The following is a 25,841-nucleotide window of genomic DNA, read 5'->3' as shown; positions in this document are numbered from 1 at the left end:
GGCGGCGCACCCACGTGGCTGCCCGTATGCGTGCCACGCCAGTGAATCACGACAACCATCGAGCTCGTGAAGCCGAGCGCAAGCGGTAGCCGAGCGCCATTTGTGGCTGAATCGTAATCTTCACCGTATAGCTATAGCATAGATATCCATCCCTAAACACATTAAAAGATGACATCGAGAACTTTGTACGCACCTCGCCAGAGTGAAATGGGATCAACACACCCAAGTGACAGTCATCGGTGACTTCAATGTGTATGTCTCCAAACCAGGCAAGAAATGGTTAATCCAATTTACGTTGAAAGAGTATAGACTACAGTACAGTAAAGGTTCAAATCAGCGAACTACTGTACTCAGGTCGTGCATATGCTTAAAGGAGTACTGCCACAAAATTTTCGCGTTACGTTTTTTTCGCTGCTATGGGTGCCTACCAGCCTACTAATCATCGAATAGCACCTTAGACGGTTGATCGCAGCGTAAAAAAATTGGCCGCGTATCTGCTCCTTTCGTTGCAAATGACGTCAAAAGACGATAGTCTTTATCGGCTTTTGCGAAGTAAATGCCTCCCTTCGCTCTAACCGCTCACCTTTCATGTTGTTCCTCTTGCGTCGCGCTCCTCCCAAGGTAAAGAGCGCCAAAGGTTTGCTTAAATCATTTTAAATTTCCCGCGTTCCACTGCTCCAAACCGGGTGTCTCGATGCGAACGCTGCCGTACGGCGAAGACGCGCGTTAATCGAGGCACCCTACTTCAACGTTTAGAGAACCGCGTTGCCCTACTCCACGTGCGTTGCAAGCAGAACGTGGAAACTATCTAGTGGAACCTTGCGTAACTGTTGCCGGTTGGTTTCTTAAAATGGCGCCAGAAGCTATAGTGGCGCGGGCGACAGCAGGCGACGACGGAGTGAGTTCTTTTTCTGCAGTTGATGAAGTATTTAATTTCGCAAAAGTGAAGCATGCTTGAATTTTTATAAAGGAACACTGCAAATATCACTTCTGTATTGATTTGTTGTCTCATATTTCCGTAATGTCTTGTTCTTCTTCAACAATGTTGACAAGTATGAACATTACACCGGGCCAAGACGGGTAGATTTAGCTGTGACTATATAAGACTATTGCGCAGGCATTGTTTTGCTTTGGCCGGGTGGCTGAATCGAGTCACAGACAGATAGACGGACAGACGGACAGACATACAGACAGACCAAAATTTCTGGGTTTAAGTAGCCCAAGAAAGACTATCGTCTTTAAAATTCATTTACGGCGTCGTTTATTCGTGTCAGTTTCACTTTCGACAAAGCGAACGTTGAGCGGCCGCCACGACAGGAGGGCGCCCGTGACGTCACCATTCTTGTCGCACCGCTGCCGGTCTGCACGCCTGCTCGAGCGGGCTGATGCGCGCGCTCGGGCCGACCGAGGTCGTCGCCATTCCCACACGCCTCGGCAGCATGACGTCTGTCCCAAAACCGTGACGTGATACACATGGCGTAGCAGCGCGTGCCAACCGCAGCCAGCGCGTCGGCTGCGGTCGGCTGCGGTTGGCGCGACGTCGGCAGTTTGGGGCAACGAGCAGATGATGTCATGCTGGCCCGCTCTGGGCTGTCTCGTGCGGGCAGAGATTGAAATGGATTTAAAATATGTTATACTGAACGGGCTACTGTTGAAACTTGCTGGGAGATATCCCTTGATAAAAAGGAATCATTTTACATAGTTATCTCAGCTTTGAAATTTCGTGTCACTAGTACTACTACTTTAACTTTAGCCAAGCTTCTGACGTTGTAACGAACCGCTCGCTGTATACCAAAGTGATCACCAATACGTCCCCCCCCCTCCCCCCCCCCCCCCCCCCCCCAAGTTCAAACCCATTGAGATTTTGGGTCAGTGCATATTTGTGTCTCTTTGGCCACCAATTTGTGGTGGGGTGAAGCGGCTTCTAGAGTCTTTTACAGCGGGAGTGTGATGTGGGCATCACCATGTTGCAGTCACTGCAGGTATCACGCGTGTGCGCTACCGAGCACACATTTATTTATTTATTTATTTATTTATTTATTTATTTATTTATTTATTTATTTATTTATTTATTTATTTATGGACGGACCGATCGATTGATTGATTGATTGATTGATTGATTGATTGATTGATTGATTGATTGATTGATTGCAAAAAAGCAATCGTGATGTCAGGATTGAACAATGAAATTATTTTGACCCTTTGAAGGTTGTAAGATGGATTCCGAGCCCCCCTGCACCTAAGACGGCGAACCACTCAGCCGTTCGTTTTTTTACTAATATTTCCATTTTTAATATGACGTTCTGACCTTTGTAGTACAGGTGGTATTCGTTGAAAAGTTTAGCTGTCAATTTCTTCGCTTGGCAACACTGGAAACGGCCGCAGACATGGCCGATGCGCCACGGACATGGCGCGGCTTGCACCACTGTGCCCGCACGCCGAAGAAAAAAAAACAGCGGCGTGCGTCGTCTGCTCCGTTTCAACCCGATTCTCAACGGTGTGTCAACAGAGATGCTATTAATCGCACTCACATTGAACTCGAGGCAATAATTTGCGCGTGGTGAGGTAGAGTTTGTTAACCTGCAATACAGTCATGTGCCTTGCACGGACAAGTGTGAACAGTTCGACGAACGTCATGAACTACATGATGCCCGTTTCTTTTTTTTTTTTTACTTCTTCTCTTCTCTTTCTTCTGCCCTGTATCTATAGGGCCTTTTCTCCCCTCCCCTACCCATTCCCCCGCCGAGTAGCATGTCGGTGGTACGATTCCGGCAAAACTCTCGGCTTTCTCCTCTAATGTCGGTGGTACGATTCCGGCAAAACTCTCGGCTTTCTCCTCTAATAAAGAGCTTTCTCTCTCTCTCTTTCTCTCTCACGGACAAGTGCCGCCATCCCGTAAGTACATAACGAGTCACGGCACACTCACACGGTTGCCTGCATGCGCGCCTCGCCAGTGAATACAAGCAATACGCCATCTTCGCTTTTGTGGTTACAACAGGCGTGTGTTGTACTTCGGTACTGCGATATGCGACCATAGTTTTCTCTTTTTTTCCATCCTGCTAGGGTCGTTGGGGCTGCATTCGCTTTAGTGCAGAAAAACGCAATCGGCCACCAGTGTAGGCCGATAACAAGGTACAATTGCGGGTCGTGCAATCGAGATTTGTGACCTAGTTTAAGCACTGGGTGTCAGAAGTGTAATTCATCGTGGCTTGTAGATTTCGGGGCATTAGTAATATACAGACCATATTCGCCCTATTCAGAGGCCATATACAGATCATGTTTCAGACCTTATTCACGCACAGATGTCACGTGAGCATGTCACGTGATTGGCCAAACATCTCAACGCCAGCTCTTTTTCCCCGGGCCAATACTCCCATAGATACACATTGAATGAGTGCGGGCTCTTACGGGATCGTTCTTTCTCGCGTTATAGCTACAACTACACAACTGATCGCACGAGGTACTGTCTTCGAAGAATCGTCGTAACGGTTAAGCTGTATGTCAACAGCTGTGGCTGCAATTGCCTGCATAGTGGGCATCTGTGATTTTTTTGTTCTATTTTCCTGTGCCCATAGCGCCGCAGCAAACAATCACTTTATACTATATTTCATTTTCCCCATAAAACATTTAGCTGGGGTAAAGTGCTGTTTTGCGCTATAATTCCACGGTGAACTCGCCCAGCTGTTCCTAGTACTCAAATTTGGGTACTTATGTTCCCCTTATTACTCTCTCATATTCTTCTCCTTCTTCTTCTTCCGCTCTATGCACCTTCCATGCTATGCCTCTAGAGCTTTGTACCAGGTTCAAAATGCTGCCTGGTCCGGCATATAACGCTGCGGATACCACGGGAAGCTGTACTAGGTGAGGCTCCCTGGGACACAAACAGCATTTCCTCACCAGACAAAGATTTCGCAACCCTGGTTGAGTACACTTGCTAAAACTCCCCCCAATGATTATGCAATCACACTATCGGCCTTCAGGCACTCGATAGGCGGGGCTGCAGATCTTTGGGTGAGGCCCTCGTCCTGCAGAGGACATAACCAGGCTTAAGATTCAGTTTTGTTGAAGAAATGTGAAGCTCGGAGTTAATTTTTGTTGCTGTATTGACATTTGTTGGAGATCTATTGTGTTCACGCAGTAACTTAGGGCGTAAATTAAGATGTGAGCTTTGTTAGCCGTGCGTCAGTCACTTCCGAAGAACAGGCATCTCTCCAAATGTTTTGTAACTTAGGGCTAATAATTTATAACTGTTGTCTAACACACTTAATCGTTTGCGTCTTGAATGATTTATATGTTGCAAGCTTCCATTTGTACTACTTGTGTAAAGCTCGAAAGATTTCATTTGGAAAAGAAATAAATCTTTGCCCCATACTAGTCAAATATCTTTAGCTCGATGCGTTGTACAACGTGCATGTTGACGATAAAGCGCTTAGTTGGGGTCTGATGAGAAAATTCAATTCCATGTTTTTATTGCACGTTGTTTCGTTTCTTTTATGCCATTTATTTATTTATTTATTTATTTATTTATTTATTTATTTATTTATTTATTTATTTATTTTATTTATTTGCGCAGTTTCGGGCTATTGCGGGAGCGGGAGGTGACAATACACTGCACGGTTACAGGATGAAAAACAAAGTACATTTCTGGAAATTCAAACCCAAATTACAGTTGGGAAATGCGCGATTCAAACACAAGTGACGACAATGCAATATCATTTGTCTTGCGATATCATCTAAGTCTAGTAAATATTACCATCATTGTGTTTTTTTGTGCTGGAGTCACTGCGCGTGCCGAGGACGCTCGGCAGTCGCCGCGAGGCATGAGCTCACGAGCGCTCGGCATTTTCTTGGTATTTTTTCGTGCCACCGAGAACTTATACGGCCACTAACAACAACGTCGCTGTTAGCAAAGGAGCGTAAGCTGGGGGTCGCAATTCGAGAAATGGAAACAGTAGTGCGGGAGGGGTGGTCGGAGGAGGTCCCTGAGAAAAGGCGATGTGGCGGGCGCTGGGCAAGGAAAACATCGGCGCCAAGGGAGGGTATGCCGCTGCCGCACACTGAGTATATGAGCCACGTTGAGCACTGTTTATAAAAAAAGGCCGTGAAAGGGTAGTAACGGCGGTATTTGCTAACTGCTTACAAACCTTACTACCCCTCGGTACGGTACGTCGGCTCTGCCTATAGCAAACTACATGGTTAGGAAATTAGCTGGGTGTAGGAAGTAGTACACACTAGAATCTAGAATAGATTGAGTCCGTGCTTATGACTAGGTTATGAATGGCCAGTTAGTAAACGCATGTAGCTCAGAAGGGTGTTATCGGTAGGACTTTACTAGTGAAGGTAGTCATGCTTACTGCCTGCTTGAGTTAATAACCGTGACTATAGTGCTGCACTACTTCCAGTTACTATGTACCTAGTGTATACTGGGACAAGTAACTTGTCAGTGTTCCGTTAGTGAATGACCCGACCTTGTTTTAAGCGTGAGAGGTGAATGCACCGACGGGGCGAATGGGAGGGTCCTGGCTATAGCCACTAAATAATCTAGTGGTTCCAGTCCTGGCTAAGGCGAGCGAGCGGAATGAGCTCCGGAGGTGCTGCCCAGGGGACATGTCAAGTGGTAACAGGCACGGCCGCACTGTTCAACAAAAAGTTCAACATCATATCAACAGAAGGAGCAGCTAAAGCTTGGAAATTTCTTAGTATCCCCCGGTAATTTTTCATAGGCCCAGCATCGTTAGCTAACGTCCCACAGGGGAGCAGAGAAAATTGTCTTGGTAATGTGAGTTTAGATTGGTTTTTATTAGCATCGTTTCTCCTCCCTCTTTCCCTCTATGAAGATGGTACAAAAGTTACCTGTGAAGAATTTAACAACTATGCATCATGACATATCTGTGCATGCGCCACCATCGCCTTTGCCAATAGTATAGTGCAAGGAATTAAGGAACGTGATATTTATCACGAAGACAGACTCCCAAGTTTCAATGAGACACGCCTGTAAGTTTGTGTAACGCTGGCATCAAGTGTATTCATGAGTTCTTGTGAACCTATCGAACGTGTAATTCGCCCTTATAAAGTGTGCGTACTTATACGAACATCTAAACATTCACAAATGCACGCTGTTATTCAGAGAGAGAGAGAGAGAGAGAGAGAGAGAGAGAGAGAGAGAGAGAGAGAGAGAGAGAGAGAGAGAGAGAGGGGTTCTATCAGAGGAAAAGGTCTGCGGCATCTGTGCTTCGGCAATTAAATAACATGCAGATGTGAGTAGCGTCTCTCCTTGTCGACTTCCTCGTGATCGGTTTTCGTTTCTTTTTTTGCGCTGTGACCGTAAACAGAAAGTCACGTTTGAGAAAGCATAAAGTAAGAACATGTTTCCCCTGCAGCGACAATAGCGAGTCATATTTGGAGTCATATTTGAAGAACACGTGAAGTGGAACGAGCATGTTGAAAAGGTTAGTAACAAGATTTCGCACGCGGTTGGCATTCTAAGAATGCTCCGAACTTGTCTACCGACAAAAATAAAACTTATGATGTACATACAAATGTTTCCTTTCACAGATTAGCTACTGTCACCTGATTTGGGAAAATACCCCTCTTTCAAATATCACCAAGCTACTCCTACTGCAGAAAAATGCTGTGCGCGCAGTCTCTAACGCACCGCTCATTGCCCACACGGAAGCAGTTTTCACAAAACACGGCATTCTTAAAGTTCGATTTATTTGCAATAATATCTAGCTGAAGCCTTAATATCCAGGAGAAAAGAAGACGACACACTAATCGCACAGCAATCTAACCTAACCCGGAATAATACCAACTACCACACGCGCCATAAACAACAGTGGAAAACACCTTGCGCGCCCACAAATTATAAAGTTCAAATCCTCGCGCATACGCTGCCATCCCTACTAAATTTACCAGATCTGTAACTTCTGGTGTTGTTTCTTTTTGTGTGCATGTGTGGTTTTCTACTCATGTGTCTGCCGTTTGCCTAAATGACTATTTATACTGTATCAATTGTAAAAACATGCAATATTGTAGAAAAGGTGAACGGTTGTACCGATTATTTGTTGTATAAGTGGTGGATGCTCTTTGTTGTTGCTGTTTTCGTTTTTTTTCTTTCGTGTTGTTTTTCTTTCCCCTATTATTACCACTGTATTATGATGTACCTCAGTCCGGGCCGCTGCATAATCAACTCAGCTTGACTTTATAGGATTGTTAGTTTACTGAGGGGGATGGACCCAGTCGAACCGATCCTACGAAGACTTTTTGTCCGTTCTCCCAACATCTCGGAGAACGACGTTGAATGAATATGATTTGATTTGATTTGCAGGCGGTTTGTCCTGTTGTTAATGGGTTTTTTTCTTGCTGGTTCGTCTCGCAGTTGAAACACGTCTTATCGGGCTCAAGACAAGACAGGTGGAGGGATCAGCGTTTACGTGTACGAGAAATATGGCGCAGGGTGGAATTTGAACGAGCATGTGCTGAACGAATTCTCGCAAACATATCACATGTGTAATCCGTTCTCAGTCAAGTGTGTGCTGGTATAAAACCTGTAAATATTCACAAATGCACACTGTTCTTCGGAAAGAGAGAGGGGGGTTCCATTAGAGGAAAACCCAGAGGTCTGCCGGCATCCGTGCTTAAATAAATCACAGACATTTGTGAGTTGCGCCTCTCCTTGCCGACTTCCTCGTGGTGGGTATTATTTCTTTCTTTCTTGGCGCTATACTCACAAACACAAAATCACGTTTACGAAAGTATAAAGTAAGAACGCGTTTCCCCTAATGCAGCAGTTGACAAAAGTGTGTTGCCCTGTTTTAATTGTTGTTTTTTTCTTGCTCGCTGGTCCCTCTTACGGTTTAAACACTTCTTATCGTGCTTGAAACAAGAGAGGAGGAGGAAATCGGCGCTCAGGTGCGTGGGAAACATGGCGGAGGGCTAAGTTGAACAACGACGTGTTAACCACCCCCCCCCCCCCCCCCCCCCCCTCAAATAATATTACGAAGCCCTCAAACATACTCTCTCACCCGCCCCGCCAAGTATTTTCGCGCAAGAGTACGCGTCAAGTCAATTAAACTATAAGAAAATATGTAAAAAGAGCGAGCCCGCAAAAGAAGTGTCCGTCGAGCCGGATTCGAACCAGCGACCTATGGATATCCGCATCGTTGGGGAACCGCTACAGTCCACCGCTCTACCAACTGAGCTATCGACGGGACGAATCTAGGCGAGCAGCCGGATTGCCCGCACGCCGAGTCCTCGAGTAGTAGAAAGTGACCCATAAAAGCACGCGAGAAGGTGCGCACCGCCCTCTCTGCCTCCAAACTCTTTCAGCCAGCTCACCGCGTGCCGTCACGTGCACTGTTACGTGAACTGGCTGCACTATGAAGTGCCTGTCTCTTGTTACATTGAAGTTGTCGTGCGCTGGGTTGTGACCAAAATTGCGTCGCGTCGACGCTCGCTCAAGAGCTAGCAGTGTAAAACACGCAGCAGCTCTCAATCTACTGCGCGTATCTCGGTAAAAATCATACTGAAACTGACCGCTGTGGCGACTGCATCATTGCGCCGGGTTACATTCAGTTTCCACGACTAGTTCACAGTAAAATTGTAAACAATACAGAATGCTCGTCTGCTGCCATTACATGGCCACCTACGGAGGGATTATATGGTTACAGAAAAAGGCTGTAACTCTTGCTTTAATAGTCGAAACTACATCGAAGCAAATTATACGATAATTAAGAAAGATTTCAAATGATGTCATGTTTAATGTCATGCTTAAAATAGTGTACGGAGCACGGTAAACAGAAAAAAGCTGGTCTTTCTTGCTAACGCAATAACAGTTGCCAATGTGTATCGCAAGGTGCTATGTGATGAAGCAATGCGGCAAGAAAGTTCTTAGAGCTGTTAGATAGTTTTCAAGGACAATGCAGCCGAATAATATGCTGAAATTGTTGAAGGTAAGTGCTGAAAAAAAATGGTAATCTAAAAGCGAGTACTTTCACTCCGCTATCACATTAACTTTGATTAAATTGCAAAATTGCTAATTTTCATGCGCTTGGGCTCATCTGAAAGGGTGTATGAAATACATTATATTGTGAAGGTTTTATCCCAGTACTTTTTGCTATTAGTCAAAACATATTTTTTTTTAAATTTCCCCGCATTTCCCCGAGGGGAAGAATGTGAAAGTGCGAATGCACGAGTTGAATTTGCGCGGTTCGGTAATGTTCGCGAAAGAGAGATCACACACACACACACAACTACAAAGAAAGAAAGATGCATTTATTCACAGACACCTATTTGTGTTGTCGTTGTACTTGATTGCTAGAGCGGATCTCAGCTTTGAAATTTCGTGTCAGTACTCCTTTAAGCGGGTGCATTAGCCCTTCTCACGCCCGATTCCTGGCCAATCCCCCACGTGGGTATGTGCCATGCACAGACACCTATTTGTGTTGTCCTTGTACTTGATTGCTAGAGCGGATCTCAGCTTTGAAATTTCGTGTCAGTACTCTAGCCCTTCTCACGCCCGATTCCTGGCCAATCCCCCGCGTGGGTATGTGCCATGTCAGCGGCCAGGCAGCGCGCGCCCATCTCCCCCCGTTGCCAAGGAAGACGAGGAGATTCCTGGCCAATCCCCCACGTGGGTATGTGCCATGTCAGCGGCCAGGCAGCGCGCGCCCATCTCCCCCCGTTGCCAAGGAAGACGAGGAGCGCGCGCACCCGCAGCTGTTGCTATGCGGACGGACGGCGGTCACCGGAATTCAGGGTCGCTTATAAAGTGCATTCGCACTTAATATACATTAAGCGGCCACCACAGTCCCGGTCAGTGGGCTGTAAGTCCGCTTTACTGCACAGAAAAATTACCCCGCGGAAGTGGAGAGACGCGGCGGCCGCACGCGTTTTGGGTTCTCACGTGGCTAGCTGGCTTATAAGAGTGCGGCGGCCTGCTACTGTGTTTCCGTTGGGTGCGTCACCCGCCGGTGATTATCTGCAGCTCTTAAATCACTTTCGTGACCCTGCGTTTATTCAGGTAGCAGATGTAGTGATCATATTGTCACGGGCTGTAGTACCTTGTCAAAGGACCGTAACGATGGAACCAAGATTAGCGAGGTGTTTAGTTGCGGCAAACCTCTCCTCTAGGGATACGCGCCACGCACTGATTGGAAGCCAAGCTCATACATAGCCCTGGGAAAGAAGACGAGGACGCTCAGAGCTGTGCGGACGCGTGCTGTGCGTCGGACATTGGAGCTGCCTTAGCTACCGGGTTGTATATACCCGCTGATACATTTTATTGCAAACAGTTCCTCTGCTGCCACGTGACAATATGTTTCCAGGCCGGCTTTCGTGCGTTTAGGAGGCTTCAGTTTTAACCGGAGTCGCCGACGTAGGTGCTTTGCCCCTTGGAAAGTTTGAGTGGCAGAGTAACACGTGCGCCAAGGATTGACAGTTGTCAGCGATGATGGTACAAAATGGTGAAAGGTGCACGTAGCTTTCAAGGAACTGTCGACAAAAACATTCTTGAGAGTTGGTCTTTGTTTTTTAAGTGCAATGCACTTCTTAAGCGACCCTGAACCTGCGTCCACCGGCGATGTCCGCGCACGTGGAGATGGGCGCGCGCAGCCTGGCCGCTGACATAGCACATACCCACGTGGGGGATTGGCCAGGAATCTCCTCGTCTTCCTTGGCAACGGGGGGAGATGGGCGCGCGCTGCCTGGCCGCTGACATGGCACATACCCACGTGGGGGATTGGCCAGGAATCGGGCGTGAGAAGGGCTAATGCACCCGCTTAAAGAGTACTGACACGAAATTTCAAAGCTGAGATCCGCTCTAGCAATCAAGTACAACGACAACACAAATAGGTGTCTGTGAATAAATGCATCTTTCTTTCTTTGTAGTTGTGTGTGTGTGTGTGTGTGTGTGTGATCTCTCTTCCGCGAACATTACCGAACCGCGCAAATTCAACTCGTGCATTCGCACTTTCACATTCTTCCCCTCGGGGAAATGCGGGGAATTTTTTTATTACTCGACCATTTCTTTTGGCACCCAGAGCAGGAATATACTTTTGATGTTATTTTCCGCCCATGTAAAAATCTGATGGTGTGCATCTGCCCCAGAAAGGTTCCTAAAAACTGGTTCTCAATGCGGTGCCGCCAGCATCGTCGCAAGCACTCTTTCCGTGTGACCTTGCAAAAAAGTTCCACTCAGCCGTTAAAGTCAGGTAATTTTCATGGTAACACAGATTTAGGAAATATTTCTTGTTCTTGTACTGTGACGATGCACAGCCAGAAGAATGGAAAATTCTTCAGACAGCAAAAAAATCTTGTCGCAGAACTTTTAGCGCCTTAGCTTGAGAAGTAGCCACGGCAGCTATCGTATAGTCCAGGCAGTGCGATATCACGGCAAATGATTTCACACAAACGTACCCAATCTTTTCTGAACGCTGGTATGCAACGAAGGAGGGGTGTATCGTGGCTTGCATATTTCCCCGGTGATGCGATTGCGGAGCACCTTGTGCGATAAACTTATAATTCTCTTTATAGATAAAGGTTTATAATAAACCTAAATTTATCTCTCAGATACTTTGCTTGCTCCTTCCATATGAAGTGATGTAGCTTGAGCCCTTGTATGGAGACTAAAGACTTTTTCCGGCAGTTGGGCGGGACCTAAAACTATTCATTTTAGACAGCGGCGATAACTGCAGCTGCAATCCAGCGTTCAACATGTAAGTCCTCAACTTTTACCGCATCTACTGCGCTCTCCGAAATGCCCAGAAGGGCATCTTCTTCGCTGGCACACGCATGCAGTCTTCATCGTTGATGTTGCATAGCATTTTTGACATCAGTTCTCCTCTAGTTTGCTTGAGGCCTTCGAAAATTTACCACCTCACTAATTGACACGTGGCGTCACCCTTCAAGGTCTTTCTCGCTTCCGCTTTTACTGACCCATTTCGTTTGCGGCGGTGAATTATTTTTATCGCGCGGACAGCACCGTTATAACCCAACGAAACGTTCGTTATCTCGACGTGTGTGGCCGCCGCATCTCTCTGCTGCTGCGGAAGAACAAACCCTTGGTGCAGTGAAGCGGACTTACGGCCCGCCGACTGAAAAACCGGTGGCCTTTCAATATAAAAAAAAATACATATAAAAGAAACAGCTTTCTCACTTAAACCAAGAAGTAGTCCAATTAAGCTTTCAGAAATTAATGTTCTTTGTACACCCTTTCAAATGAGCTCAAGCCTGTGGTTATACATGGACCACCACACAGCGCAGCAAGTCCTGAGCTTGCTCAATTTCGTAAATTTTTCCAAGTTAATGTGTTTAATGGTGTGAAAGCACTCACTTCCAGACCCCCATGTTTTTTCCGCACCTGTCTTCAACAATTTCAACAAATTATGCTGCTGCATTGTGCTTGGAAACAATCTAACTGAAAAAAATGTCTGTATATGTCCCAGAAACACCGCAATGCTTCACCACAAAGCACATTGCCAAAAAGATTGACAACTGTAAATGCGTTGTAGCAAGGAAGCGCAGCTTTTCGTTAACTGGAGTGTTGTCTACCGTTCTCCGTATATTATTTTATCTTTGGGATTTCTTTTTCACCGACGTAGGTTTTTGTCACCACCGCGATATTCATAATGCTGTAAGAGACAAAACAGAAAAAAAAATTCTTCCAGAAATCCGTTACGAGAACGCATAATTTTTAAAGAGATCGACCAGGATTTCTTACAGCGCAAAAGGAGATTGTCGAGCGCAGCGTCTGGGAGGTTTCGAGTGGAATGGCCCCAAAACAAAACAAAAAAAAATTGTTGAAGAGCAGTAACCGCACACTGCTTTGTTTCTGCACAGAAACTAGCGACTCATGGCCAAATCTAGCTGTAAAAATCAAACACCATTTTTTAAGAGAAAGATGGTTAAAACGCGAAGCTTTCTCCGATGTAATCGGTGTCACAGTGAAAGTCCGAAATCCAAACTGCTTCAACCGTGTCTGAATGGCGAAATCGGATAGATGCCGGTTTTACAACGCGAGGAACCCAGGTTCAATTCGGACAAAGGGAGACGTTTTTGTTCGAGGCACAAAATGTTCCCTCGCTGGCCATCGTCACCGTTGTGTGAAACCCATTGTCTAAAGCTGGCTTCCCTGCAGTGGGTTCTAACTCGGACGACCCCGGGCATCAGTTATGCACAGAAAGCTTCGCTTTAAAATCTTGATTAAGCCACGAAATAACAAAGATTTCTCAACTCGAGCACGCTGACGCGATTTTCTAAAAAAAATGAACACAAGATTTTCCACGACATAGCAAGGTTTGTGAAGCGGCGAAGCTGCTTAAGAATGCTTACTAATTGACAGTTGTTGAGGATTAGCCGAATACATGTACACTTTTTTATATTTTTCAACTAATCGAGAACACCATGGATATATGCCCGTAACACGGCTTGGCAGTCCCATGGTTACTGGGCGATCCGATGTAAAAGCAACGGTTATCTGTTTTCCAGCTGTGGTGTACACTTTCGGTAGTGACGGAGACGCGCAGCAGACTTCTCTCTTATCTGTAAACATAGCCGACAGTAACAGAAAACGCTGTCCTTAGCGAGCCATCATGCCTCACGTCCAGCGTGTACGCTTCTGCCATCTCTGAAGGTTTTTTCCTTTATGCGAACTCAACCCAAAACAAAAAGGAGGAAAAAAAACAAGTCCGTCGAGCCGGATTCGAACCAGCGACCTATGGATGTCTGCACCACAGGGAAAACCTCTACAGTCCACCGCTCTACCAACTGAGCTATCGACGGAACGGAATTTGACTTGCAGTCGGCTCTCCTGGACAACAGCCGTTCGCAGGTGACCCAGCAATGAGTGCGAGGCGGCGCACGTTCCGCGAAACTCGCTCAGCCGAATTCCTCGCTGCGGGCGCGGCAAGTATACACTTGGCGTGCGCTTATTTTCCTACATCTTTGCCACTTTTTCTCTCGGTGTTAACCGATTGGTGTAAACCAATTTTCAGAGTAGTGTTTGTTATAACTCTAACATGTATGTTATATACACTGCAAAAGTAGTTATCCCCTTTTTGTCTATAAGTGACACCCTTACACCCTATCAGAAAACAAAGAGAAGAACCGCTTTGCGATGGTGTAATGAACAATAAAACGGCCTTTAAAAGGGAGTATTCCAGTGGTTTTTCTAGTGTGTAAGGGTGTTATAAAAGACAAAACACCGGTAAGGGCGTTTTCCTTTGCTTTTTTTGCTAGGGTGTAAGGGGGTCAGTTATAGACAGGGTATAAATCATTTTACACCCTGAAGACCATCTCTGCTGCTTGAAGGCTGCCCTTTTCATACTGAGAATTGAAATCACGCTACAAGAAATTTGTAGGCTTTGGTGAGAGTGTATACGTGCTGCTTAGCTCCATTTCTCAAACCAGTTGATTTGTCCTCACGCCTGCCTGCCGCCACAGCTTACATCCCAAGCACGGCGCTGGAAGGATGTTTAATCAGGCAGAGGCGGGGCGAGGGCGTTCCTGACATGGCCAGGAAGGGGGTTCCAATACGAAACTGTGCTTTCCGAGGATTGCGGGCCTAAAGACGGAACTGGAAGTTTATGCGGCCCTTATAAACAAACCAAAAGATGAGAGAATCCCCAGGACACCTATTAGCACTCCTTATGATGCGATCGCGAAATAATTACTGTGCGGTGGCCGAACGTGTCTTCCCTTTAACGTTGTATATTGTCGTTGTCGTTGCTTTTCCTCTGTTATTCGAGCATACGCAGTCAGGAGATCAGCCAAACATCAATAGAGAGTTATAGCAGATCGGAAAAACGGTTCCGGTACGGTGACGTCTACCGTCTGGACGCCACCGCGCATGCGCAGAACCCTACCGTATACCGGAGCGACTTGGCCGCGCGGTACCGAGACATACCGTGTCCGTCGTTCGAAAGCGGGCGGCCGCTTTGGAAGAGTTAAGGATACGTACGATTGGCTCACGCCTAGTCGAACGGATTGTAAATATGAGATCGTTTAAGAAAAATGAGGTTGCAACAAGTGAAATCCACGCGATTCTGACAGCTCAAGCAGCAAGCGAAACACGGTCCCGGCCCAACTGCCGTGGCTTGTGTCGTCGAACGACGCATGTCCGATAGCTTCTTTTAGGTTAAATAAAGGCGATACGGCTACTTAACTAGTATTAACAGCAACATGGGGCCCGTCTACAAATCGGCGAGTGAGGAACAGGCGGTATCAGTGCGAGGGACTCTCAAATACAACGAAAAACTAGAAACAGCCAGCCGTATGTACTGAGCTTGACCTACTGGCGCCATCTATTGAAATGGCGTAGAGTTAAAATACCGCTCCATGTTCACGCAGTCGCAGTTCGAATCTCCGTAGGGCGTTGGATGTTTTTTTTTTTTTTTTTCTAACACTGTTTTTAGCGCTTTTGACAACTGAAAACTAATATTTCAGCACAGGAAGCGCCACAGACTCACGAAAAATTGCCAAGCGACGTACAACACAAGTCGCTCCCAGTCACGGTAGCATGGCCGGTAGTTACGGTCTGCTATAACTCTAAAAACGAGCCTTCCCGGTACGGTCCCGTAGCGGCTACCGTGTACCGTACCGGAACCGTTTTTCCGATCTGCTATAACTCTCTAATAGCTGGAGAAAACGAGAAAGGTTCTTGTCTAATTACGGTGCTCGAGGAAAATAACCTAAAGGGATTTCAAAGTTTTTTTCATGACCTAATTGGGGAAGCGAGAACAGAAAGTAATAATGATAAAATAAAAGAAAAGAGATAGGTTCAGAAATGCATTCACTGAAAAGTTTAGCGGGAGATTTCTTCGCTTGGCAACACTGGAAATCGCAAAGTCTGTGCCTGCCATGGAGGGAAAAAAGGCTTAGGAGAGGCCCTGACGTCACACCCAGTGCAGCCGGAAAAGCCATTTTTGTAAGTCGAATGGCGGACTCTTTTTCCCTCTCTCTGGGTACACCTTCTCCGCCTCCTCCGTCCTGTATCGCCTCTCTTGTCGTCTGCATCTGCCAGCGCCGAGCCGGCGGAAATCAGCTGATAGGCAGGTAGAAGGCCGTTTTGCAGCGCGTGACCGTGAACCTAAAAGCGCGGTTACACCGTTACACGGCCTTCAGTGTGGCCGCAGCAGTTTTGCGAAGCGACTCGCTCTAACAATGCCGCAATGCTCGGTGCCAGGCTGCAAGTCGCGATCGGTACCCAAGGAATTGGGCGTCACTTTCCACCGGTGAATGCATCATTCCGCTGACTAGTATTGCTGTACATTGGTGTGCATTCATCGTTTGTTTGCAATCGCCGCCGTTTATAGGTTCCCAAGCGATGGAGAACGGTGCAAACAGTGGGCGAACGCCGTGCGGCTACCGACTGGAAAGTGCCCAAGTTTGCGTTGCAGTTTCACTGGCAATCCCAGGGATTACTAGTCAATTAAACGGCCGTTCTATATATATAGGTAAGCAGCACTTCATGCAGATTTCAAGCTAAAAAATTGTGGAATATTTTTGCCGTTGTTCGCGTGCCTTCGATAGAATTTTTTGCGAAGGAGGAGGAGGAGGAGGAGGAGGAGAAGGAGGCAAAACGTTTTATTGAGCAAAAAAAAAAAAAAAAAGGAGAGGGTGGGTGGCGTCAATAAACTTTTTTTCGCCAAGTTTCAACTTGCCTCAGTTTCAATAAATTCAAGGTGATATCACTTGAAAACGTTCATACGTACACTAACCTCGCAGTCTGAAGCGTTGAAAAGCGAAATCCAGAGCGAGACCACAAAAAGATCCAGATTCCAGATCCAGCACTCTTCCAGTCAACAGACAGACACCTACTAAGGTAATAGGACGATGGAATTACATCAACTGGGAATCTACCTTTTAGCAATTGCGAAGCCACTGCCGCGCATTGCCGGCCTAGCAAACTACATGCCGCGGCGATAACCAAAAAATTGAGTTGCGAATCGTTCGGTTGCAAGTCGCCTACGTACTGCACATCGTGTAGCACTTCCCGAAAATCTACCTGACGGGTGTCCGCGCGTACGATGGGACGACGCGTTCACGATATCTGCACTTCAATAGACGCGTCGTGATCGCGACCGGAGCAAGAGCTTGACGTGATACAAGGTGCACTTGCAAGTAGAAATTAAATGACATATTCACATCGGCGCAGCTGACGCAACTCGCAGCATCCTTTTCGAGTTCCCCAAGACCGCAGCAAAGCGAAGCAGCAATCTTCGCAATCGGACGGCAAGGCAGGCGCTGCCTTTCCTCCATGACTGGCGGACGGCGGGCGGGCCGTTGCTAGGACGCCGTTGCTAACGCGACTTCCAATGGCCGCCGAAAACACGTGACTTCCTCCACACTTTTGCCAATGCGCGGGGATAGGTGGGGGCCTCTCCTAAGCTTTTTTTTCCTGCGCATGTTCAGTGCGTCCGCATCTCGCATAAAAAAAAAATGGCGCAGCTTCCACTACTGGTGCAAGGCTGGAGAACCAGAAGAGCTGAGCGGCCCCTCTCCCTTCGTCAGAGACCTGGCTCTTGCACCTCAGATGGATTTTAGAACTTGCCGCTGCTTAAAGTTCTCCATGACTGGCAGGCCCGGATCGTTTTGCCGGCAGGCTTTCACATCTCTCCAAAAGTGCACCGCGTGAGGACGTTCTAGAACTGGCATTAACCGGTTTCGCAAACTCGGTGTCTGTAGCGTTAGCTGTTCCGTGCTCCCCTCTTCAGGCGTGAATGCACGTGACCTGGCGAGGAGAAGAGCACGCGAGAGATCACGCCACGAACGCTGGACAGAGTGTTCTCCATGGTCGAATCGGACGACACCGAGCGCGGTCCTCACGAGGCGCATGCTAGCGTGCGCTAGGTATTTTTTTATATGTTTTGTGAGCTCCTCACGTGGGGCAAGCCCACGCGCAAGCCTGGACGACGCCGGGTGATCTTCACAAGGCGCCAGCTCACGTGCGCTCGGTATTTTTTTGTATTTTTTTTTTTTGCGAACGCCAATAGACCAAGCTCAAGTTTAGACAGCTGTGCGGTTAAATATCAAGGGCGTGCGTCGTGTTTCCCGTTTCAACCAGATTCTCGGCCGCCCCGTCAACAGACATATTAATAATCGCACTCAAATTATGTGGTGTAACCCTCCTTGCCCTGGAGACCTTCAGATCCCCGTGGAAAGAAACCGTAGCTGCGAACGAAAGCAACACGGCGCGCGAGAGGCCGAAGCTGCAGTCGTCGCCTGCGACGACGGATGGCGACACATCTGCCCTCAAAAGTATGTTTAAGTACAAAACCAAATAATGGTTCTCAAGAAATTTTATTGATGGCAACGTAGGTACGATTGCAGTGCTGCAGCTAGTACATACGAGACCATCTCAGAGCCGTGACGTGCTTGCACTCATCAGTCGGCACAGGCGCTGGCAAATCGCAGGCGTCCTTTAAACAAATGCCTTAAATTTTGCTTCCGCACAACAAGAGTTTCGGTAGCAATATTTCTGTTGCTGTCCTCTAACAGGTGACAGACCTTGAAGGGACGATCGGCTTTCACTAGCACATGCGCGCCACTTGGTCCATCAAAACGCAGTTGCACGCGTACGTAGGCTCCGAAGTTTTTTACCGCTTCACCCAGCGGTCGTCACGAGGCACGCGCACACGGGCGCTTGGCATTTTCTCGGTTTTCTTAAATGTCGGGTGGTCGCCGCGGTCGCGTGCGCGCGCTCGGCAACTTCTCGATATTTTTAACTGCGGACACGGAAAATTACGATTTTCTAACAGCTTCGCAGTTAAAACAAGAAGTACACAGTCCTTTTCTGTCACCATGCTCCGCGTAGACGGCCGCGTATTTACTAACGCTTACAAGGTCAGCGTGAACTAAGCAATTACGAGAGGTAAATGAAACTGGCCGTAATTCTAGAGGCGTCTAGAATTTTAGCGGATTTTTTTTTTTTTGCGTGCGCTGGGCAATTTCTTGGTATTTTTAGCTGTGGACACGAAAAATAATGATTTGCTAAGCAGCTACTCTGTTTAAAAAACCTCTCCGTTTTCAACGCCGAAAAAAAACAACTGGTTTCTAGCACCACAAAATCATCATCAGTATCATCATCATCACCATCAATGACTGTCTTAAGGCCCCCCACCGTCAAAACACTACCAAAGTCTCCGACCAATGGATCTGCGGGCAGGCGACTTCAATGTTCGAAACTCGCCCAGTGCATGATCGTCCCGAACCCTGTGACTGCCGCGCAGATCAATGTCACCGCAGCATGCGTGAACTGCTTCAACCGGGTTTGACTGGGTAGGGATTTCTGCTTGCACAAATTTTGTGGCGGCAGTGCAACTCCCAATTGATCCTGCTGCAGCATTTCAAAGTCCATTCTATGTCCGCAAACTTCTGTAGGGGGTCTCTCCACCGGGTCCATGCTGTTCCCCTGATTCGTTTTCCATCCCCCTAGCGCCATAAAAATCCAATCATCATCATAACCATCATGCCAGCATATCATGATCATCGTTTTTAATTCTGTGGTACCCACTGCGCCAGACATGTGGCCCAGCGGTTGTTGCCCCTCACCCACACCACATCTCCCGCCCAACCTCTCACGTAACGTGTCCTCGAGCAGCGTGCAATTTTGCCTAGTCCACAGCACGTGTTTCTTACGCATTAGTGTCAACCCCCTGTCACACATTACAAAAAACACATCGTCCTTCCACCCCAACATTATGCTATATATATAAGGGTCCAACAACCGTAACATAGTGCCCATTGTGGGTAGTCCGTCGTGTTCGTGGTGCCTTCGAGTCCTTGGAGCCTGAGCTCTGCGCATTCCTCGGAGCGCGTCGTTTGGGCACCGGTGTGTGTGCGTGTTGGACACAACACCCACATCCAGTGTCTCCTCGGCGGACTTTCGCCCCCTTGGGCAGCCAAGGGGGCAGCCATGGCTGGGCCCAGCCAGGCCGAAGCTTGGCCGCAGCCGGCCGTGGAGCCTCCCATCTGCCGCGAGTGCGGGCACGTCGTCACGATGTCGGAACAAGGCGTTCCGATCCTCTGCCCGTGCCTCGACGACATGATGGCCGACTGGTTCCTCGAGAATTTCGTGGAATTCAGGCGTCCAGCGACTGCGCCAAGCTGGTGCAGGAAACGCTGGAGGCCTCGCTTGGCGGCAGCGCCGCCTTGGTGTAGGAAACAGCGCGAGGTCGACGACGGCGCGTCGACGTCGGCGGCAGCTGATGCAGGGTCCGAGGCTGCGCCCTCGACGACCCAGTCATCACTGCTGCCAATCGTCGTACCTCCAAGACACCGGGTGAGCCTGCTTCCGAGTTGGGCTGCCATCGTCTCGTCGCCACTCGCCAGATGTGTGGAGTTCGCTGACCATGGCGGAGATGGAGCCGGCCTTAATGCGGTCGCATCTCCCAGGTGCCACGTGAGCACCGTCTCCATGGCAACGAACTTCCGGAGAACCGCGGCTGGCCGCCGAGCCACGCTTCTGCCGCACTGGGCTTTGCTTCTACCGACGCCGGACGCATGGGCTGAGCTACGCTCGCCTATGCACACAGGCGTGGTACACCGCACTTGCGGCGGTGCACTGTGTACGTGACACGTACACGGCGTCTCCACACCCCACGGGACACCGGGAGCAATCTCGGTGTTGGTGCGTGGCGAGCACCGGGTGTAACCGTGGCCCCCACATTCAAGTTGTGGTCCCGTGACGAGGAATTGTAAGCGGGAGGGCAGAACGCGCGTACGGGGCATTTTTTTTTCTAACGTGCTGACTTTAAATGGGCCAGGCAGACAAAATACAAGTCTGTTGGGGTACCCCCAGCACTTGTCCGGCAGCAAACGATGCTTTGTTCGCCGAGAAATAATTGATTTGATTCTCCCGCCAAATCGTTTTCATGACGTCTACCACGAGTCACAAGGACGGGTCTTCGAGTGAACTTCAGGTGCGCCGCTCAGTCTGCAGTGGACTGCTGCGCCTTGTTTACCGGCTGTCCTGCTAGATGGCACCACCAGATGGCTCGACAAACACGTAAGTTGCTGAACGGAACAGTGTTTGGCATCGAGGTATTAGTTCGCGTTCGGTGGGGCACAGTTTGGAACATCAAACAGTTCTTGCTGTCGTCGTGTGCTGCTTTTTGTCGGGCACCAGCACGCACAATCAGTGACACGTGAAATGGCGTCGTCGCCTTAGCAACACAGAGGCTTTGCGGCGCACCCACATGGTTGCCCGCATGCGTGCCACGCCGGTGACTACAACCTATACAAGCTTATCACGGCAACCATAGTGCTCGTAAAGCCGAGCGCAAGCGGCAGCCGAGCGGGCAGTTTTATTTGTGACTGGATCGCAATCTTTGCCGTATAGCACAGATATCCATAAACACTTTAAAAGATGACATCGAGAACTTTGTACGAACCTCGCCAGGGTGCAATGCGATCAACACACCCCAGCGATAGTCATCGGCGACTTCAATGCGTGTCTCCAAACCAGGCAAGAAGTGGTTCATCCAGTGTACGTTCAACGAGTACGAACCACATAAAGGTTCAAATAAACCAACTACTGTACTCAGGTCACGCATACCTCTGATGTTGCAACGAACCACTTGCTGTATACCAACGTGATCACAAATACGTCCCCCCCCCCCCAAAGTTCAAAATCAATCATTGAGAGTTTCTTATATCACATGGTGTGGGCTTGCCAACACAATAAGAACATAGACACAATAAAAAATCCAACTTTAGAGCAGTGGGAGCGAGAGCTTGCCAGCTCAGATCCTGATCGTCAGCTTCGGCTCATCGAGAGGGCTAAGGCGGCAGCAAGCTCTTCTGGGGTCCTGGACTGAGGACTCCACTCACAGCGCTCTTATTTTATATGAATAAAAGTTTTCCTCCTCCTCCTCAGCGCATAGTTGTGTCTCTTTGGTCACCAATTGGGGGTGGGGTGGAATGGCTTCTGCAGTTTTTACAATGGGGGTGTCACGTGGGCATCGCCATGTGCCAGTCACAGCAGGTATCTCGCCTGTGCGCTACCGAGCACACATTGATTGATTGATTGATTGATTGATTGATTGATTGATTGATTGATTGATTGATTGATTGATTGATTGATTGATTGATTGATTGATTGATTGATTGATTGATTGATTGCAAACAGCAATCGCGACGTCAGGATTGAACAACGAGGTTATTTTGACCCTTCGAAGGTTGTGGTATGGATTCCCAGCCCCTCTGCTCCCGAAACGGCCACCCCTCAGCCGTTACTTTTTTTTACTAATATTTCCATTTCTAATATGACATTCTGAACATTGCCGTATTAGCCAACTTCGCTTCTCGTGGTTATAACAGGCGCGCTTTGTTCTTCGGTACTGCGATATGCGACCCTAGCTTTCTCTCTTTTTCCACCCTGCTAGGGTCGTTGGGGCTGCATTTGCTTCAAAGCAGAAGAACAAAGTTCGGCGACGAATGTGGGCCGATAACAGGTTACAAATTGCGGGTCGTGCATTCGAGTTTTGTGACCTAGTTTAACACCTAGAAGGCAGAGGTGAAATTCCCCGTGTCTTGTAGATTTCGGTGCCATTAGAAATATAAAGGAACACAGAAAGGCGTGCCGTTGCTGTTCCAGACCATAATCACTCACTTATGTCACGTGTCCATGTCTCGTGATTGGCCAAAAATCTCAACGCCAGCTCGTGTGCCTCATACCAATACTCCCATAGATACACATTGAATGAGTGCGGACTCTTACGGGATCGTTCCTTCTCGCGTTATAGCTACAACTATACAACTGATCACACGAGGTACTGTCTTCGAAGAACGTCGTAACGGTTTAGCTGTACGTCAACAGCTGTGGCTGCGATTGCCTTCAGTGTGGCCATCTGTGATTGTTTGTTCTATTTTCCTTTGCCCACAGCGCATAAGCAAACAATACACTATTACTGAGAAAGAAAGAAAGAAAGAAAGAAAGAAAGAAAGAAAAACACGCGCTGGGCGCGTGTTTTTCTTTTTTTCTCTTGTATATTTAAAAAAAATGTTTACTTCATTAACCATAGTAAAAAAGAAAAGAGCCTAACCACACCCCTATGCCTGCTTTGGCGTTGTAGACTGCTGACACCTATATTTCTGTATTTCCTCAACGAGCCCCTCATTTCCTTACTATATATATATATATATATATATATATATATATATATATATATATATATATATATATATATATATATATATATATATATATATATATATATATATATATATAAAGAACTGTTTCGTTCACAGATTAGCTACTGTCACCTAATTTGGCGAAACATCCCCCTTTCAAACATGAACAAGCCACTCCTATATTGCAGAAAAAAACTGTGCGCGCAATCTCTAACGCCCCACTCAATGCCCGCACGGAACCACTTTTAGCAAAACATATAATTCGTAAAGTTTGATTTATTTACAATATTTTGCTTAAGCGTTATTCTGCAGAGCAAAAGAAGGCGATGAGCTTATTCGCAGAGCTATCTAACCTAACCCCGAAGAATACCAACTACCACACGCGCCATAAAGAACACTGGAAAATACCTCGCGCGCACAAACTACGGAGTTCAAATGCTTGAGCATCCGTTGCCATCACTGATAATTTCATTAGCTCTTTAAGTTCAGGTCGTGCTTCTTTTTGTGCGTATGTGTGTATTTGTACCCATGTGTCTGCCTTTTACCTCAAATAATTTTTGACACTCTTTCAATTGTAACAACACGCAAGGCTGTAAATAGCCCTAGCGGAAATTATTAGCTGTATAAGACATGTATTAGTCTTATACAAACTTGTATCAGTTTTATAAGTTTCATATACAAGTTGTATTAGTCTAATACAAATACACCTATTAGTTTGTATTAGTTTACAAATACAAATAGATCTGATAGACCTGAGTCTAATACGAACTAATAGAAACTTATTGGTTCAAATAAAAACTAATACAATCGGACCCGCAAAGTGAGATTACCTGAATTCTTATTTTCTCCCCAAAATCACAAGACAAAAGGTTGAAATGATAAACATTTTTTTTATTTTCGCTCCTAAAAAATCCACTGCTATCAGACATGAAGAGAGCTGATGGGACCTGGGAGTGCTGCGCCTGCGATAAGCCACCTTACCTGACCTTACCTGCGAGGCTCCAAGAGCAGCAAGAAATCTAACTAAGCCGAAAAAACTGCAACATAGTCAAGCCAAGCCATGCCAATGGTCTTCATTGGGTAGCCATTATGGCGACAACATCAAAGTGTGGCTGGCGTGTGTGTACGTTCGGGAAGGAGACGGTTAGAAGGAATCGGCTTCTAGCGTTATTTCACATCAGACGCGTGTGCATCGCGTCATCGAGAAGTGTTGGAGATGTGTCTAACGCCCGTATAACTTTGGCAAATATGAACCAGGCCGCAGCGCGATCCATAATGGACTTGTCACCTCGCGGCTCCGGACATCTTTGCTCTGTCTGCTATGCTGTGTAACGAACGCCTGACATCGAAGAAAGCGTGTACATCACGTCATCCAGAAGTGATGGCGATGTATCTAGCGCCCGCCTAACATTGACAAATATGATCCGGGCCGCCGCCCGACCCATCTTTGACCCGTCACCTCGCCGCTTCGGACTCCTTTGTTCATTCTCAAGGGAATGCCTCACGAAGAAGATACTCCATTCTAATCGCGTGTTGCGGAAGGGTGAATGCCGTTTTGAAGTTGCGTCGAAATGGGAATGGTGTTCTGCGCTCGATGTGTACCTATGGCTGGACCGTACAGGTTTGACGAGCTTTTCTGGTTGCATACTGCAGCAATTTTGTGGATTCGCATTGCAATTTATTCGTTCGTTCTTAATCAGGTTACGAACTTATGTATCATTAAATTATTCAGCCAGATTTCTGTCAGCCAGAGGAATTTGCCTGTGTACCCTGATAATAAAATGTGTTGCCATGTTCAATTGCTTTGTTAGAACTAGTACACCCTGGTAGACCTATCAGACTAACCCGATAGACCTACCAGACTAATACACACTGATATACCTAATAGACTAATACAGACAGATAGACCTAATACAGACTGATACAGACTAATAGACCTAATACACTAATACAGACTGATAGAACTAATAGACCTAATACACTAATACAAACTGATATACCTAATAGACTAATACAGACTGATAGGTCTATTAGTGTCAATAAGCATATACGTCTATTAGAATTTGTATCAGAATTTTCGCTAGGGAGCGTGAAAGATTGTACCGATTATTTATTGTATAGGTTTTGGATGCTCTGTCTTGTTGCTGCTTTCGTTGTTTGTTTTTCGTTTATTTTGTGTTGTTTTTCTTTCTTCGATTATTACCCCTGTATAATAATGTAACGCTGTGACCACCACTGCATAGTAAAGTTTGCTTGAGTATATAGGATTGTCAGTTTTCTGACAAGGTACGGACCCAGGCAAACCGATCCTGCGAAGGCTTTTTGTCCGTGTTCCTAACATCTCGGAGGACGACGTTGAATGAATATGCCTTGATTTGATTTGAAGTTGTGTTGTCCTATTTTAATGGGTATTTCTTTTGCTAAATGGCTTTTCTTAGGGCTGAAACACTTCGCATCGTGCTAAGACATGCCAACAGGAGGAAATCAGCGCTCAGGGACACGGGGAACATGGCGCACGGAGGAGCTTGAATGCGGACGTGTTGAACGCCCCGTCCCAAATATCGTTGTGAACTCATCCAACGTATTCTTTCACCAGCCAGTCACCTTGCACTACGCCTGTAGTGCATCATCTCATTCTCGCGCAAGAGTACGCGTCCAGTCGCCTACTATAAGAAAATTAAAAAAAAAAGAGCGAGCTCACAAAAAAATCA

General features: G+C 47.1%; 1 protein-coding gene and 2 non-coding genes across 3 annotated transcripts in view; all 3 read right to left on the bottom strand.

Annotated features, from left to right (window-relative positions):
- Positions 1-20,307, bottom strand: part of LOC144140953 (tetratricopeptide repeat protein 8-like) — a 36,819-nt gene extending 16,512 nt beyond the window's left edge. Inside the window, exon 1 of the mRNA XM_077672445.1 lies at positions 19,859-20,307. Coding sequence (XP_077528571.1) covers positions 19,859-20,307 — 449 coding nt within the window. The remainder of the gene's footprint in view (positions 1-19,858) is intronic.
- Positions 8,117-8,210, bottom strand: Trnay-gua (transfer RNA tyrosine (anticodon GUA)). The gene is made up of 2 exons: positions 8,174-8,210; positions 8,117-8,152 (listed from the first exon to the last, which is right to left on the bottom strand). It is a non-coding gene; the product is annotated as a tRNA-Tyr (tRNA).
- On the bottom strand, positions 13,685-13,779 carry Trnay-gua (transfer RNA tyrosine (anticodon GUA)). The gene is made up of 2 exons: positions 13,743-13,779; positions 13,685-13,720 (listed from the first exon to the last, which is right to left on the bottom strand). It is a non-coding gene; the product is annotated as a tRNA-Tyr (tRNA).
- Positions 20,308-25,841: the final 5,534 nt, after the last annotated feature.

Source organism: Haemaphysalis longicornis, unplaced genomic scaffold (genome assembly GCF_048455015.1).
Source record: "Haemaphysalis longicornis isolate Haplotype H1 unplaced genomic scaffold, Haemaphysalis longicornis Haplotype H1 scaffold_57, whole genome shotgun sequence".
In the NCBI taxonomy this organism is placed as follows: Eukaryota; Metazoa; Arthropoda; class Arachnida; order Ixodida; family Ixodidae; genus Haemaphysalis; species Haemaphysalis longicornis.
The sequence above is the reverse complement of the archived record's forward strand: the minus strand, read 5'-3'. Positions and strand labels throughout refer to the sequence as shown.